The sequence below is a fragment of the Narcine bancroftii genome, chromosome 4 (genome assembly GCF_036971445.1).
Source record: "Narcine bancroftii isolate sNarBan1 chromosome 4, sNarBan1.hap1, whole genome shotgun sequence".
NCBI lineage: Eukaryota > Metazoa > Chordata > Chondrichthyes > Torpediniformes > Narcinidae > Narcine > Narcine bancroftii.
This window is the reverse complement of record NC_091472.1, coordinates 306,970,006-306,990,263: the sequence shown is the minus strand read 5'-3', so window position 1 is coordinate 306,990,263 and position 20,258 is coordinate 306,970,006. Positions and strand designations below refer to the sequence as shown.

Sequence of the window (20,258 nt, the reverse complement as noted above, 5' to 3'; positions counted from 1 at the left end):
TATTCCAATGGCTGATGAGGTTTATTGACAATTGAAAGCATGAAAATGAGTGAGATTGGTTGTTGTTGCCAATGGTGTTTTAATTTATTTATAATAGTAGACAGGAAGTGTCCAATATCAGTATAAAACATAAATAGTATTGTTTCGAGGACTTCTAATTCAACCAAAATAGTTTGTGGAGCAGACTCGTGTTTTTTTTAAACTGTTTGATGCTTGTGTTATGAGTTTGTAACTTCAAATGCAAGATTCTATTCTATTTATTTTAATAATGACTTTAACTTTAGGTACCATGAACAGCAAACAACTATTTTTGATATTTAACCCCAATTTGTTAATTTACAAACAATTATGACTTCCAATCATGACTTCATAAGTTGTATTAGCCCAGCAAAATATTTTCTTTCTTTATCCAATAAAATGATTTAATTTAAATTTCTCTCTCTGAAATCTGACAAGAATTTAATTTAAATGCAAAGCATAAATATACTTAATACACAATGATATTATCAGATAATAATTCTGTCAAAATGTTCATTGTGATGTAAAAAGTTATTTCCAAAACTGCTGAATATCTGGCTGTGAACTATTTCTGTGATATGAAATTGATAACAAATTTCAGGAAGAACGTATGCTGGTCTTTTATTCCCATTTCTAGAGTTGTGGGGGAAAATATGTAAATTTTAATGTCATCAATTACAAGAAGTACCTGAAACAATTTTGTAAAACAGAATGATTACAGTTTCATTTGACAAGAGATATTACTTCTCGAAATAAATGCTTTATTTCACTCTTTTCAAATCATCCAATGAACCAGGCCCTGATTTAGAAATGTATTATTAAATATTAAAACTAATCGCTGCATGTCTTTTCATCAACTAGAATTGGACAAGATAACTCGCATGCTCCTTTGCCAAAACATGATCAGATTGTGGCTGTCATTCATCAGTCTACTTTCCAAAAGTTTGCATTCTGAATGGGAGAGATGTGGACTGTAATTTGAGTTGAAAAAGTTGTGAGGTGTTCATTTTTTAATAAGCAACTTTGTTTCTTATATGAATTGATATAAAATTCCATTTGAGTGGTATGTTATGTGTGCATTACTATTGTATGTATTTTGGGCATTTTAATTTTAAAATAAAATGTGGTTTTTGAAGTTGCTGAGATTCCTAAGAAACCAGTCGCTGAAGAAGCTAAGCCAGTATCCATTCCAAGGAAAGTTGAGAAACCTCCACCAAAAGAAGGTAAGACAGCACACCAAGAATGTGGGGCAAAACTAAACTACGATAGGCACACAAAAACTGGTGTGGAGATCTTGAGCACTAATTATAAATGTGCCTGATTTTACACCATTTTGTGTTCCTTCCAAAGTTAACTTTTAGGCACAATCTTTCATGCAAACATTTCTCAAAGCAATGGCTTGTCTCATATTTTTGCTTTCATTGACGAGTTGAAATTATTAATTTTTTTAATTGATTTTACTTTTTATTGGTTTGCATCAAATTTTATACTTTTTAAATGTTGTGGAATGCAATCTAAAATTGTTTCACAACTTTGAGAGAAAACAATGATCCATCATAACTGACTTCCATCAACTCTTTTGAAGCGAGAGGGCAATGCTACTTGAGACCTATTCATCATTTAGACCTCATTGACCAACTCTCAGATGCAGAGAGTAAGCGAGATCAGCCCTCCACATCCAGAGCAGATGAATGCAGGTGGACAAGGAACTTAGACAGCTCTTACAGGAACAAGAGCACCTTTAGCACGATATGAACCAATTGTTTTATCTTTGATCTCTCTTCTCCATTGCTATTTTTAAATGAATAGATTAATTTCAAAGAGGAGTATTTTCTATTTCTTGGACTTATAATTAACTTCCAGCACTGATATAAGTTCACTCACCAGTGACTTTAGTTTCAGAATTAAAATTACAATAATTATTTTGTAAATTTCATATTCAATTCGCTGCAATGATTACTAGAACAGAGTTAAAATCATTTCAAACTTGCTTGATGTTGGATCTGTGAGGAATATCAATCTTTCATTCATTCAGTCCGCCTATTTTTAGTTTGGAACAATGTTCCAGAGGTGAAGGAAATTTCTAACTATTCAACTTTCACCTTTTGTTGGATTTTCTGAATGTTATTAAATTAAAAGCATTTTTGTATTTTTTTTTCAAGATTTTAAAAACATCTCAGAATGTTATAATATTCCTTCAAATTTTTGTCAGTTTTTCAGGGCACACTTTTTTTTTCTATTTGCTTATTCTGTTCCCCGTGCTTTATTTGAATCATATTGTTTCCCTCAATGAAGACTCAAAATGTCCCTGAAAAATAATGTTTGAAGTCTTCAAGAAAGACTGAACCTGCACCTATCAATTTTTCATGAATCGTTCTTCTCATTCCAGAAAAGGATTGGAAAAAGTACAGAACCAATACATTCCATGTGCAAATATAAGCATTCTTCCTTTCCTCTGAACTCTGCCAGCATTCAGCTGGTTTGCCAGAATTCTTCTTCTGTTTGCATGTCTGTCATGTTGTGCTATTACTTTGTTGTCTCAAAAGGTTTAATATGTTTTGCCCTAATCTTCAAATATATATCCATTTTGATTTTTTTCATAAAATATTTTGATCATATTAATTCTCCCCCCAGAGAACACAATAAATATATTTGGAGTTGGTAGACTAAGAAAAATATATTAATCACAAGTGCAATTAATATTTAAACCTGTAATCTGTTCATCATTTAAAAATATGGTTAGGAGTAAATATGCCAAAATAAGGTATCACAGGTCAAATTAAAACAGAAATGGCTGAAAACATTCAACAAGTCAGAGCCAATCTATCGAGAAGGGTTTTCTTTTCAGGTTACTTGTTAAAATTAACAATAAATACCACATCTCATGACTGAAATTTCCATTCACATTGCAAAAAACATATGCTAACAACATACTGGTAGAGCATTAGTTTGGCAAATCCTGGAAATAATCGCCTAAGAGAGCATCTCTGGAGAATGCGAGGCAAAGTTTCAGGCTGATCCATCACCTAAATGAGGAAAAGAAAGAAACGGAATATGGTTCAAGTAGCGGAGAAAAGGGAGAGATTGGGAAAACAAAGTAAATGTTTGCAATAAGGTCAGGAGAGAATGTGTCGTACTGCTGCCTGAAAGTTAAAACCGATCATTTATTACCACAAGACTAAAGGATGCAGGAAAAACACCAATTTACATCTGCTCTGCTAAACTTTTTTGCATTATGCATCTGTCATTTGGAGTTACTTACTTTCTAATTACGGAAAGTATAAATTGAGAAGTCGGGGTAAAAGTTCATCCATGTGTGCATTTTATTTAACCTCCAAAATGAATTTCCGTTGACCTAAATGAACCAAATCTCAGATGCAGCATTCTCCCTTTAGCACAAACAGCAAAAATTATTTTTTATCTGTTCTTTAAATGATCGAAGATGATAAGACTAAATCTACAAAGTTTTCTTATATAAATCGTTTCACTCAACATAATGTGGTATGAATTAGACTAACTTTAAACCTGGTGTTATGGACCCCAGAGGACACTAAAACCCAGCAGCAATAGAAATTCACCAAGACAAAAAGTTACCTCAACAAAAGTAGTTTTTAATTACCTTTAAACATGAAAAAAGGATCAAACTCTAACTTATTACTATTAACTTAACTCCCTTCTCATTCAAAGTGCCTGTGTATGTAATGTGCATGTAAAGTTCTTCGATTCACAGTCTAATCTCACTTCTCACTCCTCCAAGTTCACTGGTTGCAGGCAATTCTTATACTGTGCACAGAATTGAACACTTATGAATTTCACCAGGCTTTGGTGCTTGAAAAGTAAATGGTTACTGATCAGGACGGTTCTTGTCGGTTTTCAGAGAGAGATTTGTTGCTCATTGCACCCCCACAACTGATTCCTTCCGATCAGCCACTTCAGTGTCTTGCCGAAGAAATCAGGGTTTTCCAGACGATAACCTCTTTCTTCCACGTCATCACAGAATTCCTTTTTGTTTCCCTTATTTCAAGTGAAGCATTATACAGCCAGCCATCTCCTCTTGTGGGGACCACAAGAGCTTTGACCAGGCTGAACTAAGAATTCACAACCCGTCTTCAAAATGGAGTTTTCCCACAAGCTTGCCAGCCACAATTAATCTCCTTTAAAACATACCTATATACAATATAAAATATAGCATAATCTGTCACTCCGGGAAAATATTTACCGTATATTTCTTCCAGAAATTGAAATGAGAAGCAGTTGAAGTAAGGGCAACAGCGTAGCACTTGGAATGCTGAATTGAATCATTTGGATTTTAACCTGTTGTTTTCAGTGGGTGGGATACAGGAGTGCAGGAAAATAGTGAAAATTTAAAATCTGCATCAATAGACATGCTCCTCTGAGCCTCAAAAGAAAATTCCTGTTTCCTTCACTTCATAATGGCACCCCAGGAACCGCAATTTTGGATTAATAGCCTACTTATTTATTTGTTAGTGCTATGCTGGGTTATTTGTTTGACTTTGTCTATTTTGTTTGTAGTTGTGTATTTTGTGTTGTACCCTGTCTGTTTTGTCATTGTATTGTGTTTTAACAAATATGTTGATGCACTGTAAATATATGTGCAATATTTCTTGAATTAATTTAAATATATAGGTTGGAGTACTAACACATTTATAAAGCGGATTTAAATTGGGAACATTTCAAATAAGATTAAGAAAAAAAGAGATTGAGCCATAAAGGAGAGTAGTGGAAAAAAAACCAAGATAAGAGGTTTTGAAAGGGTTTGATCAGAAGAGATGGAGTTTGTGAGCTCACTGTGGCAATTTCAGAGAGTAGGAATTAGGCAACTGAGGTCTTACAAACATCATGCAAAATCTTCCAGCCACGTTGAGAATTCTGCAACTATTATTTAAAATAAAAGATATTCTTAGGTTGGGAGAATGAAGCCAAAGTAAATCGAAAAGAATGGTTGCAGTAGTGGATGGCTTTGAAGAATATGCCTGGTTCTTTTTCTCATAACATTCTATGCTTCAACAGTCATGGAAAATTGCTGATTGCATGAATAAGAATAGTTTCTATCAGTGTTATAACACAGAGCTGATATAGCTTGAAAAAAATTTGAGAGATGCTGTATATGTAAATCTTTGTAGGAATAGAAAACAGCACAAGTATTCAAAGCAGAGGATACAAGATGAAAGCTGAAAAATGACAGCCTTGGAGCTCATGGCCCTCTCGATGATGCGGGCATACATAAGAGCTGGTGCTACATTAGTTAGAGGCTGGCAGTGCTTTGTACCTTGAACTAAACTGAGTTATATGACGTGTGCTTGAAATGCAGATTCACATCAAATTTCAATCAGTAAAAATATTTACTAAGTACAAAACATAGGTATTATTAAGCTTACAAAGAAAGTTTGGTATAGTGCACATTGGAGTACAATGCATGATCTTAGTTTAAAAGGAGGACCAAAATTTCAAAAAGGATTGGAAGGAAGAGCATAGAACTGAGAAATTGCAACTGTTAGAAAGGCTTTAGAAAAGAAAAAAAAGGAAGTATAACTTCATTGAATTTTGCGATATTTCTGAGGAGATTGATGGGGTTGCTGTGGAGAACATATTTAGGCAAATGAACAAAATATCAGGATACCAATATAAGGTGGCCACAGTGATTTTGTTCAAGAGAAAAATCTTTAATCTCATCATACAGAACTTGACCCTGAATTCATAGGTTAAGACAAATGTTGCTGCATTTTGAATAGCTATTTAAATACACAGGAGAAAGGAATGGATGAATATTCCGATGGAATTGGAAGAGGTTTGTGTGTGGTATGAACATCAGCATTGAGCTGCTGAACCATCTACTTTTCTCTTTGTGCATTCAGTATAGTTTTGTGAAACCGCCTTATCAGTTTAGAAGATGTAGGGATTCTTTTTACTACCTTGCTGTTAAAATAACTTGGATGTACCTTACAACAGTTCTAATAATGTTTTTAACTTTCTGAAGTTGCCAGAAAATATATGCCTGAGAAAGTTGCTCCTATCATCTTTGCCGAAGACAAGTTTATTGATATAAAAGGTACAAAGTTTGCAAAGTAACAGTTCCTTCTTGTACATAATCTTTTAACTGATGATAATTATTTTCCATGGACTTCATCCAGTAAATTGTTTGTTCCATTTCCATGCTGTAACCTTTTGCAAAATGATCTTTACCTGTTTCTTGCTTTTTATTGCCTTTATCAGTTTTTTCTATGTACCATTTTTGTCTATTTTTATGTCTTGAATCTGTATCCATTTTTGTAGTTATCGCTTCATTTTACGTGGGAATGTTTGTTTGTTTCAACATTTATTCATCTTTATTTCTATTCTTTTGAACTAAAATATGACACTTTCTCTTCAAACTCTCTGAAGCTTCCAAGACTATTTTACATGAAGAAACTTCAGAAGGTGGTGAAATGATTTATTATGAGGATATTATTGAGTCTGATGAGGGGATTCCATATGAAGGAGCTGATCAAGTTGATGATGCTATATTACTCAAGGAGAGCGTGAGGACTGATGAAGATGTTTTGTATGAAGACATCGTCAAAGTTGATGAAACCATTTCATATGAGGAAAATGAAGAACTTGATCAGATTATTTTAGATGAAGAAACTACTCTGATAGACAAGATCATTTTATCTGAAGAAATAGTTGAAGCTGATGAGATCACTTTATCTGATGAAGTTGTTGAGCCTCCAGTGAAGATTTTACATGAAGAAATTATTGAAAAAGGCAAAAAGATTTTACCAGGCACAATTATTGATGCTGATAAGAAGATAACATATGAAAAAATTGTTGACGATACATCCCCGCAGAAGATGCAAGTGACCACACAGAAAGGTATAGAATTGATTTCTTGCAAGAATTTGTTTTAAAGCAGATGCTGCATCTCACAAGCAATGGAAGTGAATACAAAATAGTTATTATTTGGAAAATTCTTCACAAGATCCCCAGTTGAAAATAATATTTTAATATTGACAACCAAATTTCAAATATTTTATGATTTGATCATTCTAGATCTCTTCTTTTTTGTCTTGTTATTAACATTTATTATTCAGTACAAATGTTTAGACATTTTTTGAAAACTTCAAAAAAACTGATCTTTGTGGATACTTTCTAAATAGATATTCTCCAACTATTTATGGCTATTCGGGGAGGCATCCTTCCCAGTAAGGATTTACTATAGTATCAAGAGTATAAATATTGGCTTGCAATGGCCGAGGTTAAAATTAATCAAATAAGAGTTTATGTCAGTAGTATGATTTGCATAGAAAGTTTCTTTATTCCTTGTCCAACTAAGATAATTTTGATAAATATGGATGGGCATTTTTAGATGTCTTTGCTATTAGTCATTATCTTTACCTGTGTGCGCATATTCAAATTATAAATAATTAACACTGCTATTTTAATCTTTATAGGAATATTAAGAAATTGCCATTCAAATTACCTTTATTAACATTGTTCCAAAAACAGGAAAGTTATATTATAATTGAGTATTAGACATGCCCAGTTCTTTTAGTTAACATTGGCAGTAATTTTGATCATCTAGATAAAAACTAAACACTTGAACAAAAATATTTTTAAAGTGACTACAGTTGCCGAGAAGATTGAGCCTAAAGGTGATCTAGTCACTGCTCCAGTGACTCAAGATTTGGAACCGGAGGAAGGTACACAAATATGTGTTACTCATCTTCTTGTGTCACTGGTGCAAAATCCACGCAACATTCTGTATTTCATCTCATTTCTTCATTTGCTGCTTTTATTTCTTGCATTTCATCATTTCATTGCTCAATTAATGATGCTTTGTTTTCATTTTATTTCATTCATTATATCAACTGTCCCTCACTTCATTTTACCAGTAGAAGGCATTTTTAGAGACTAATTTGCAGTTAAATTATATAATAAACAAAATATTGCATAACAAGTTTAAAACTAAAGTTCAATCGCTAATCTATTTCAACACAAATATATGTATGTTAATTATTAGAGAAACTTCATGACCACAAAAGTGTTTTACTTTTCCAATAATATTTTTGATTTTTTTGCCGTCTGTCCTAGATATGTCATTCTTTGTCCAGGGCAAGAAATAAATTGTCAAGGATATTAAATAACATACATTTTATTGAGCACAAAATGTGTTTAATTGTATATCATTGATGGGATGGATTCCCCACCGTGGAAAGATGGATGCGAAGATCACGCTGAAATAATTCCATTAGAATTCTCGCGATAAAGTCAATGGGATAATATAAAAATGTTTCAAATTTTATTAGCAAAAGGAACATATCTGTATATAATATTACCTTTGAGTTTCATGGTAATATAACTTTTGATATTATTTCCAAAGCGTCAGAAGTTGAAGAGGTACCTGTTACTACACTTCCCATCTCTACGCCAGGACCAGTCAAGAAACCCATTAAAGGTACAATTTTCCAAAACCTATTATATTTGAATGTTAAAGCAGTCAACATTTTGAGTATATTGTATAATTCCTGTTTATTTTACGTATAAAATTTTAAATTATATAGATATCCACTGGATCCTAAATGTTGTGTTCTCGTTGTATCAAATTGTCTCTTTAGTCTATTTAAATAGTTACCAGTTATGTAACTTGTCTCGTGATTCTTTCTGTTAATGTGTTTATTTTGAAATTGTGTTGAGTATGGAAAAGTTTCAATGTCTTTTTATTTCTTGAACACCAGTGTGGTTTGGAGATGATAACTTGTTCTGATGTTAGACTGTTCTTTTAGGGAATTGCAAAATTCTTTGTTGACTTGTCACTAAATTGAATATGAAACCTTTATAGCTGCAGACCAATCCAAGTCATCTTTGAAACTAAAACCTACAGTCCAAATTCAAAAAGAAATAGAAGATCTAAAATTTTCAGTATTGAAGAGACATAGTAAAGATCCTGAGAAAGATAAAGATGAAGAACCAAGATCCCATAAAGAAAATGATAAAGAAATAGGGTTAAAACTCAGGACGTCTATTGAAAGCCTAAAAGACATTGAAGCCGATGAATATTATACATTGCCAAAGAAAACGGGGATAATGTTAAACGAGACAGAAACAAAAAGAGAAATAGTTTTACAGCTGGTTGATGATATTCCTAAAATAGACAAAGATGAAGGGAAAATCTCCCTTGAAAAGGATGAAACCTGCAAAGTATTACCAAAAATAGTTAGTAAGGTACCATCCAAGAAAGTGGATAAAGCCCGAGTTTCACAGTTTAAGAAACTCGATTATATCCGCAAACAGGAGGAAGAAGCCGATAAAATAGTCTTCAAAAAGCCTGAGACAATGCCTAAACAAGAAGTTTTAAAAGAAAAACAAATTATATCTAAGAAACTTAGTGAACCACACATTGATGAAAAAGGTGTAGAAAGACAAATAATACTGGAGAAGTTTGATGATGTACCCAGAATTGAAAAGAAGAAAGAGGAACCTATGATTGTAACCAGATCAGAAGCAGTTTCTTTCAAGATAGAAGAGGGAAAAAAATCAATAAAGCAGGAGGAAGTTCCTGGAGTGGAAAAGGAGAATATCATTCCACTGGCAGAGTCGGGTAAATTCCAAGAAGGAGAAAAGCATGAGGCATTGAAAGGAAGTAGTGCACTTCCTCAAATTGTTCGTGACAAAACAGAACATCCCCCTCTCACAAAAGTTCCCAGTAATGTTGATGACAAATCGAGAGGCGAACCATTTCCTAAAGAAAGAATATCCAAAGGTATAGAATTTTTTCCAATTGAGGGAGTACCTCGGCAGGATGTTTTAGAAATACCTGCATCAAAAAGAGTACCTGAATTCACTGCAGAGGAGATGAATGTTTCAAAGACACTGCCTCAAAAAGAAAAGGTTCCCTTCAAAGTTCTCGCCTCAAAAGAAGAACAAGAAATGGTCCAGCGGGAAAATATTCCATTAAAAGAAAAACCATTAGGTCAGAAAGAACCACAAAAGATTGACAAATTGTTTGAAAAGTTAACAGCAGATTCCAAAGAAGAAAGAACAATACCAGCTACTAAAATTGAAGTAAAGAAAACAACAGTTCTACAAGAACAGAAGGAACAACAGGATCATGTTGATCTGAAGAAAGTGCCATCAAAAGATGTTGCAGTAGAAAAGGTAGAGAGAATACCTATAAAGAAAGTATTGACCCCCAGAGATTTACCTGATGTTCCATTCCTTAAAACAGGAAAGAGAATAAGTCCAGTGTCGGAAGCAGGAAAAGATCACGTAGAGAAGGTCTCTCCAAGTGGTGTTGCAGTGGGAGAAAAACCACAGAGAATACCAATAAAGAAAGAACTGACTCCCAGAGATTTGACTGATACGGTGCATTATAAAACTGGAAAGGGAAAAATACCAGCTATGGAAGACCAAAAAGATCATATAGAATTGAAGAAGGTTCCTTCGAAAGAAGTTGTAGCAGAAGAAAGGCCTCAGAAAGTACCGGTTAAAAAAGTGCTCACTCCTAGGGATGCCATAAACCTTAAAGCTGGCAAAGAGAGTGTAGTAGAAAAAGAGAAGGACATAGTAGAAATAAAGAAAGTTCCTTCTGAAAGAATATCGTCATCAGACGACTATGAAGTAGAATCAGAAGAAATGTCAATTGAAGAATTACGGGACAAAGAAGATTGGGAATGGGAATTAACTGAAGAGGAGGAAGGAAGCTCATCGGTTGATTGGGAATGTGAAGATGAAGAACTGTATGAAGGTGCAGTCGAGACTCCTTCAAAGCCTGTCAAACGTCGAGGTGAGAGGGCTGCTGCGCACCTGCCAAAATGATTGTTCATATCTTGTGCTTTGGAGAGTTCATTGATATTGTACGTGTCCATCTTTTGTGAAGTGTATTTGTTTCTTCTGCCAATGTGAGCTACGTTTGTGTGCATGAAGTGTTGTGGTTGTCGATAGTGTTGTCTAAAATTCTTGTAATTTACTGGCGTTTGGTCCACGTGGTCCTATGGCTTCCAAGGAAAATTTGTCTTAAATTGCTTTTATGTTGCTATTAATGGAACTATGAATGAATTAAACTCATTTTTCATTGTATTTCATAAGGCAAAAACTTGTATAAACAATTCAAGTTATACGGTTTTATATTTTCCTCATTCTAACCTAATGCATTCTTTTTCATATTAATTCTTCATTGGTCGCATGAATAAACCTTTGTTTAGTATATCAAAGCAATGAATGTACATTTTTTCATTATTTATTGTGTGATTCATTTATTTCATACATAATATATGAAATATATTATATATGATATTCAAATATGTTTTTGCATTTACATTCATACACTTTTTAGCCTCATCATATTTACCCTTTGGCTATTACAGAAACTGCAATCTTTACTGATTTGTAGGACAGAAAAGATGTGCCAATAACTATGTTTCTATCTCACTGCAGATGCTAAGGCACCAGCTGAAGAAGCCGGCAAAGGTAGAGGTCTATTAAGAGGTGAGATCATGCACATAGTTCCAGTAAGAATCCATGCTTGACTGTAAACATTTATAATTTTCCCTGTAACCCTTAATCCCCTTCCTAATCAAAAACATTTGCCTCTGTCTCAAATATACCCAGTGAATGGGCCTTGACAGCCTTCGGTGCCAATTAATTTCATAGATTCACCACCCTCTGAGTAAAGAACTTCCTCCTCATCTCTTATCTAAAGATGTTTTCCATTCTTAGGATGTGCCCTCTGGTCCAAGACTCCCTCACCATAGGAAACAACCTCTCCCTGTCCACTCAGTCAAGTCCTTTCAGAATTTGAAAGGCTTCAGTGATATTCCTCCCTCCATTCTTCTGAACCCCAGCGAGTACAGTCCCAGAGCTAGCAATGATAACCCTTTTTGTACATGGATCATTCTAGTAAACTTCCTATAGACCTTCTCTAATGCTAATGCCTCCTTCCTTGGATAAAGAAGCCAAAACTGCTCACAATACCCCAAAACTGGTTTCTGAGCAATGCCTCAACATTACATCTCTATTTTTGAATTCTGTCCCAAATGAATGCAAGCATTGCATGTGCCTTCCTTACCAGTGGCTTTATCTGCAATTTAACCTTTTGAGGTAATCTTGAACATGGACTGCCTCTTCACCTCGTATTTCTGAACTCCTAGCCTATTTAGAAAATAGTCTGCACCTTTATTCCTTCCATTGATCATATATGTTTCTCTACTATCTAATCAATCACTAATCTGTTTAAGTCCTTTTGCAGACTCTGTGTTTCTTAAACACTACCTGCAACTCCACCTATCTTTGTAACATCCTCAAACTTGGCCAAAACACCATCAATTCCATCATCCAAATCACTGATAGATAACATGGAAAAAAAAGAGGGCTCAACTCTGAGCCCTGTGGAACACCATGGGTCACTGGCAGCTAGCCATATTTTCCCCCTCTCTGTCTCCTGCTGGTCAGCCAATCTTCTATCCATGCTAATATCTTTCCTAAAATGCCATGAGCTCTCGTTTTGCTTTACAGCCTCATTTGTGACGCTTGGTCCCTAAAATGTCATTGACTCTCTTTTGCCTCTCCTTCCTGTTATCTCCTCAAAGAATTGCAATGATTTTACTCCTTGAGGAAAGGAGGGCCGAGGGCCCCGAAACTACATCCTTAATCACAGATGTTAACATTTTGCCAACTACCGATGTCAGATTTACTAGCCTATAATTCCCTGACTTTTGTCTCCCTGCTTTCTTAAAGAGTAGAGTGATATTTGCAACTTTCCAGTCCTCTGGAATCACTAGTGATTCTTGAACGATGACTACCAAAACCTCCACAATCTCCTTAGCTTCCTCTTTAATAACCCTGGGCTGTAGTCCATCCACCTTCAGACATTACATTTCTCCCTCACCTTCTGCTTAGTAATAATGATTACATCCATTTCTACCCTTGATACTCTCAAACTGCTGGCAACTTCCTCAGAGAAAACTGACACAAATACTTGTTGAGTTCATCTGTCATTTCCTTGTCCCCGTTACTATTTTCCCAGTGTCGTTTTCCAGCAGTCCAATGTTCACCCTTGCCTCTCTTTTTCTCTTCATGTCCTCTTTTATGTTACTAGATAGGTTACCTTTGTATTTCATCTTCTCCTTGTGGCTTTTTACTTGCCTTCTGATGGTTTTCAAAAGCATCCCACTTGTCTCGCTTCCCACTAGTCTTTGCTCTGTTGTACACCCTCGCTTTTGCTTCAGTGCTGTCTTTGACTTCCCTTGAGCCACAGTTGCCTCATCCTCCCTTACGTCCCTTCTACATCCTTGGGATGAATTTATCCTGTGTCTTTTTGAGCTCAGAAACTCCAGCCACGACTGCTCTACTGTCATCCCAGCTAGCGTCCACTTCCATTCTACTTTGCCCAGCTCTTGTCCCATTTATTCCACTGGTCTACTGATCGATATGAGTTTAGTTTCCCCTCGCAACCTGCAGGTCAAATTCTATCATATTTTGATGAATACCTCCTAGGGTTCATTTAGCTTAAGCTTGGTAATCAAATCTGGTTCATTACTCACACAGATTGCCCTTTTCCCCAGTCAGTTCAGCCACAAGTTGCTCTAAAAAGATGTCTTGAGGACATTATAGAATTTTTTTTTTCATTTGCACATATAAGCTGCAGGAGAGCAACATGTGGAGTTCAATTAACCCAACTTACTTGAACTCAAATAATTGTGTTCTGCTGCTATATATTTTCTGCAATTCATGTTACTAAGGGAAGGCTTACCTTTTAAGTGAGAGAAAGATATTCTTACTATATTCCATGTTTATAATTTGAATGTGATCACAATATTAAGTTTTTTAATATTAATATTTTAATGCATGTGCCTTCTATTTGTGTGCAAAATGCAGTGTTTTGAGCTCTACAGAAGCTTTGCTTCTCAAATTAACTTGGTTCCATTTATTTGGCGGCACGGTTAGCATAACAGTGCCACACTGTTACAGCGCCAGCGACCTTGGTTTCGATCCAGCACCGTCTGTAAGGAGTTTATACCTTCTCCCCATGTCATCGAGAATTTCCTCCGGGGGCTCCAGTTTCCTCCCACTGTTCACTGTTTTCAGTCAATTGGGTGCAATAGGATGGCATGGACTCAATGGCAGAAGGGCCTGTTACCGGGCTGTGTATCTAAAAAAGAAAATATCTAAGCACTATTCAGGATGAAATTATAAGATCCGTATGTATAATATACATCCTAGGGTACTTAAAGAAGTGGACATTCAGATAGCAGATGCTTTAAGAATTATTTTCCAGAACTCAATAGACTCAGGATCAGTACCCATGGATTGGAGGGTAGCTAATGTTACCCCACTATTTAAAAAGGGGGATAGAGAAAAAGCAGGGAATTATAGGCTGGTGAGCATTACATCAGAAGTGGGCAAAATGATGGAATCTATTATTAAGGATGTAATAGCGGAGCATATGACTAGCAGAGAAGAGATTGGACAGAGTCAACATGGATTTACAAAAGGTAAATCGTGCTTGACAAATCTATTGGAATTATTTGAGATGGTGACAGGTAAAATAGATGGGGGAGAGCCAGTGGATGTGGTGAACCTGGATTTCCAAAAGGCCTTCGATAAGGTCCCACATAAACGACTGGCATGCAAAATCAAGGCTCATGGGATTGGGGGCAAGGTATTGATGTGGATTGAGAACTGGATGGCAGATAGAAGACAGAGAGTTGGGATAAATGGCTCATTTTCTGAGTGGCAGGCGGTGACCAGTGGGGTGCCACAGGGATCTGTACTGGGACCCCAGCTGTTCACAATTTACATTAATGATCTGGATGAGGGGATTGGATGTAATATCTCCAAATTTGCAGATGACACTAAGCTAGGAGGGGTTGTGTGCACTGAAGAGGGGATCAGGAAGCTCCAGTGTGATTTGGATAAATTGGGGGACTGGGCAGATACATGGCAAATGCACTACAATGTGGATAAGTGTGAGGTTATCCACTTTGGTAATACAAACCGGAGGGCAGATTACTATTTGAATGGCAATAGATTGGGAGATGGAGAAGTGCAGAGGGACCTAGGGGTTCTTGTGCACCAGTCACTGAAGGTGAGCATGCAGGTACAGCAGGCGGTTAAAAAGGCAAATGGTATGTTGGCCTTCATATCAAGAGGGTTTGAGTATAGGAACAAGGATACCTTACTGCAGCTGTACAGGGCCTTGGTGAGACCCCACCTGGAGTATTGTGTGCAGTTTTGGTCACCTTATCTAAGGAAGGATGTTCTTGCAATGGAGGGAGTGCAGAGGCGATTCACCAGGCTGATACCTGGGATGGTAGGAATAACTTATGAGGAAAGATTGCGCAAATTGGGATTGTTCTCACTGGAGTTTAGAAGATTGAGAGGGGATCTCATAGAGACATATAAAATTCTTGCAGGACTGGACAGAATGGATGCGGAAGGGATGTTTCCCATGGTGGGGGAGTCCAGAACCCGGGGCCATGGTACGAGGATAATAGGCAAACCATTTAGAGCCGAGATGAGGAGGAATTTCTTTACCCAGAGGGTGGTGAATCTGTGGAATTCATTGCCACAGAGGGCAGTAGAGGCAGGTTCATTGAATATATTTAAGAGGGAATTAGATATATTTCTTCAGTATAAGGGAATTAGGGGTTACAGAGAGAAGGCGGGGACGGGGGTTCTGAACTTTAAGGTCAGCCATGATCTCATTGAATGGTGGAGCAGGCTCAAAGGGCTGTATGACCTACTCCTGCTCCTATCTTCTATGTTTCTATGTGGTGCAAATCTTGCCGACCAAAATCATTATCGCATGGTGGAATGTACTATCTTCCATGCACCGATTTAACTTTGAGAAGGACCAAAGACAAATTTTCCGAGTTTGGTCTCTGAAATTGAGACCTCAGTGTTTGGTTCACATAAAAACCTCTTAAAAAGCACACAAAAGCAATCAATAAAATCTGATATATTTATGTTCATCTCTGAATTTTAGCGAGAAAGACACCATCACCAGGAGAAGGAGACAAAAAGCCACTTAAACCAGGTGGAGGGAGGCCACCTTCAGAGGAACCGCCATTTGCAGGGTTCCAGCTGAAAGCAGTCCAATTGAAGTTTGTCAAAGAGTTGAAAGATGTTGTGCTGGAAGAAGCAGAGTCGATAGGTTCATCTGCTATGTTTGAATGCCTGATTTCCCCATCTACTGCATTAACATCTTGGATGAAAGATGGGAGCACGATCAGAGAAGGTCCAAAATACAAATTCACATCTGATGGCAAGGATAGAAAATTGAATATCATTGATGTGCAGCTTTCAGATACGGGTGAATATACCTGTGTAGGCCGCCTTGGCAAGCAAGAAAAGACATCCACAGCAAAGCTAATTGTTCAAGGTATTTTACATTTCTGTCTGAGATATCCTTTATCCGGACATCTAAAATCCAGAAAGCTCCAAAAACTGGCATTTTTTTCCTGGTGCTGGTACAGCGGAGGGAGAGAGACAGCAGCGCGACTCGGGTGGGTGGTGGGGGGGAGAGAGATGGCAGCGTGACTCGGGTGGGTGGGGGGGAGGAGAGAGAGATGGCAGTGCGACTGGAAGGGGGTGGATATGGCAGCGCAATTCGGGTGGGCTTAAATCTGGGGCAGCCGGCTTTTGTTCTGAAATCTGGAAAAAGCCAAAATTCAGAACACACTGTTCCCCAAGGGTTTCAGATAAAGGAATGTGTGCCTGTATTATGAAAACCAAAACAAGACTGTTCGTTATGGTATAACAGTTTAGGAATCTTGTTGAAATTAAGGCGGTTATTGAGTTGATCTCATCAGCTATATGCTTTTATTTTCATTTTAACACCCAATGTAATCCAAATTACTAGACTTGAAGTATTAGGCAATACAAAAGATTTTTGAAGACTTTGCATTCTCTTTTAGCTAATTTCTATTTTTCTGAACTATTTTAGAATTGCCAGTGGCCTTCTTTAAAACATTGGATGAGGAGGTTACTGTCTTCAAAGGACAGCCCCTCTATCTGACCTGTGAACTAACAAAAGACAAGCCTGTGGTTTGGAAGAAGGATGGTGTACCACTGGATGAAACACAAACCAGATATGCAATTAGTGTCATTGGATTGCAGCGTTCCATTACCATTTCAAGTGCTGATTTTGAGGATGCTGGTGTGTTTTCTGTTGAGACTGCGAACATAAGATGCGAAGGAAAAGTTAACGTACAAGGTTAGTAGAAGTAGATAAAATTAAAGAGGACATGTTGGAAAACTCAGCCATGTAAGTGAGGCAACAAGAAATGTGCATTTGAGGACTAATTTGAGATTTGATTTTTTTTAATTCCAGAGATCGTCAGGAAATGGTTTGTTAAACCTGTTCGAGACCAACGAGTCAGGCAGAAAGAAACGGCTGTCTTTGAATGTGAAATTGCTAAGGACACACCAAATATCAAATGGTTCAAAGGTGAAGAGGAAATCCCAATGGAACCCACAGCAAAAACAGAAATTAAGAAAGTGGGCAAAATTCTTACCCTCACTATAAAGAATGCAACTCCAGAAGATATTGGTGAATACACCGTGGAAGTGGAAGGACAGGCCTCTGCAGCTAATCTGATAGTTGATGGTAAATCCTCTGTTATTTACAAAAATGTGTGACCCACCTGCTCTTCCAGAAATACTTAGGCTTAAATTAATAACAATCATTGGTTCACAAATTTTAATTTGTTTGGCATAGTTTTTGGTCAAGATTGTATCTTGAATTTCTCACTTAAATGCTATTGGGTGTGGTCTTTGCTGGTAAGGCCATAATTGGCCATCCTTAAATAGGTGGCCATTCCAAGAGGGCAGTAGTTGCCATCTTGGATCATTGCAATCCTTATCAGAAAGCTTCTTCCACCAAGCTATGGGGTACACAGTTCCATAAAATTAAACCTTGTTATGATGAAGGTACTTTGCAAGTCAAGTTGAGGTGTAACTTTAAGTGAACTTACTGAGATGATAGCATTTTAGTGCCTAAATTAACTGATAGAAGTTGACGAAATGTTGCCTGATTCCATGACCTTCGCTGTATGTCGTGAACTCGGCAATTCCTGCCACCATGAATGTGGGTGGGTGGGGGGGGGGGGGTGTTTGATTGATGACTATCCTCCGTGGTGGTAGAGAATTAAGGAGGAAGCCAAGATGGATCATTCAAATGGTGACTCTTGCCGAAGATGATTGTGTCTGCCATTTCTTTGACAGTCAGATCTATTGTTGAGACTCGAATCCTCATTAAGCTGCCTCTTTCAATTGGTTGTTTAATTTTCCACCAACATTCATGCCCAAAAGTATTAGGACTCCAGAAATTAGGTCAGTTGTATCCTTCAAACAGCTTAATCTATGCTGGAGATACCAGGACCTCTTGGAAATGGACTAGTTTTCTGACTAGCATGTTCTCCGCTCTTGCTATTCTTTGCCTATGTTCAACAATGCAATAACAAGCCGGGGTTTCCAAAGTCAATTTTGAGAACAGCTAGAGTTGATCCTCTGCAACGGTATACCTAACTCTTTAATTTGATTTTAATGTTCAAAGACATCTCAACAAATGGATAGGAAAGTTATAGAAGGGTTAGGGTCAAATGTGCAACTAACCCAGAATGTCATGGTGTGAACAGGATAGGTCAAGGGCCCTGTCCTGTGCTGTGCTTGCTCCATGATTCTATTTATACTAAGTTTGTCCTGCTGGTGACTCAAAACATATCCAGTAATTATTATAGAAAAGTGTTATGTATTTCAAGAAGTACATTGATGTTGAACTCTTGTGTTGCTGGTCTGAATTGCAGCTGTTGCACCAGTTACTAGAAGTTCAGGATATAAGCAAATGTAAGGACAAGATCAGAGGCAAATTTGGCCAAATCTGATCTGATCTGGTGCCTGGACTAACAGCAGTTCTAATTCTTCATTATATGTTCTGAAATAGTGTACAAGCAGGCTCTAGCCTCAAGAGGTTCTCTAGACTTCTTCAGAAATCTTTACCTTGTATAAATGTTAAACAATACAGTAGAGATTTCCTATAGGCAAGTGAAAGTGCTTTCAGCAAATTATTTGTGTCCAATATCAAACGAAAGTCACTAATTTAATGAAATGATTTCTGTGCTGTCAAAAAAAGTAAAATATAAAGCTTGATAGAATGTTTTAATATATTCCTATTTAGGATTAACTACTTGCATTATATAAGGGGGCCTTATATAAGGCCTATTGACTTATGACCAATTTCCTGTCCTTCCTTCATAACCCATTCATTTTTTCATAATTTATTCACTTTTCATTTCTCCCACTTTGGTAGGGCAAACCGGGACCAATGCCTGAAGAGGGTGCACAAAATCAGGGAACCGGTGCGGACTCGTAAGGCCAACATGGCCCGTTTCCGCTCCATAAATGGTTATATGGTCATATATGGTGTTTCCTTTTTAACAATCCCAGAAATGAAAATAAATTATGACAGTACTTCAAAGCAAATCACGAAAATCTGTAGACACCGTGGTGAAATGTGGCATTCTCTACATCGGAGAGACCGGTCGCAGATTGGGGGATCACTTTGCTGAGCACCTCCACTCTGTTCGTAACCACAGAGGTCTCCCAGTAGCCAACCATTTCAATCCTGAGTCACGTTCCCAGACCCATGTCTGTCCATGGCCCTTTGCACTATCCCACCCTGACCACCCACAGGTTGGAGGAACAACACCTGATCTTCCGTCTCGGCTCCCTCTCCAGCCAGATGGCATTAACATTGATTTCTCTACTTTCTGCTAACTTCCTCGCCTTGCCTTTCCCCTCCCCCTTTCCTTTCTTTCCAGTTCTTCCCCTCCCCCTTTCCTTTCTTTCCAGTTCTTCCCCTCCCCCTTACCCAGCCATTCCTCCTCCACCTCATTGCTGCTGTCCCCTCCTTCCCCTCATCCATCTCTCATCTCCTGTCTTTGTCACCCCTCTCCCCCTACCCTTTCGTTCAGATGCCTGCCAGCATTCTCTCATACCTTGATGAAGGGCTCAGGACCAAAACATTGGTTACATATTTGCTACATAAAGGACACTGTTTGACCTGCTGAGTTTCTCCAGCATTTTGTTTTTACTTCATTCTTTTTGACTTTACTTTTCCTCTTTTTCAACTTCTTAAACATGAGCTCATCTAAAACTTAAAATTTGCTTTAATCTTAACTTGCACCAAATCCATATTCAATCTTACACTCCCTTGTTCGCGTAATGATAACAATAAAATCCAC

General features: G+C 37.2%; 1 protein-coding gene across 1 annotated transcript in view; it reads left to right on the top strand.

Moving 5' to 3' along the window:
* The window catches only part of LOC138762481 (titin-like), a 383,050-nt gene that overhangs the window by 245,606 nt on the left and 117,186 nt on the right, over positions 1-20,258 (top strand). Inside the window, 10 exon segments of the mRNA XM_069936233.1 lie at positions 1,155-1,241; positions 6,017-6,088; positions 6,421-6,891; positions 7,638-7,718; positions 8,399-8,473; positions 8,858-10,801; positions 11,452-11,502; positions 16,001-16,396; positions 16,961-17,230; positions 17,348-17,623. Coding sequence (XP_069792334.1) covers positions 1,155-1,241; positions 6,017-6,088; positions 6,421-6,891; positions 7,638-7,718; positions 8,399-8,473; positions 8,858-10,801; positions 11,452-11,502; positions 16,001-16,396; positions 16,961-17,230; positions 17,348-17,623 — 3,723 coding nt within the window.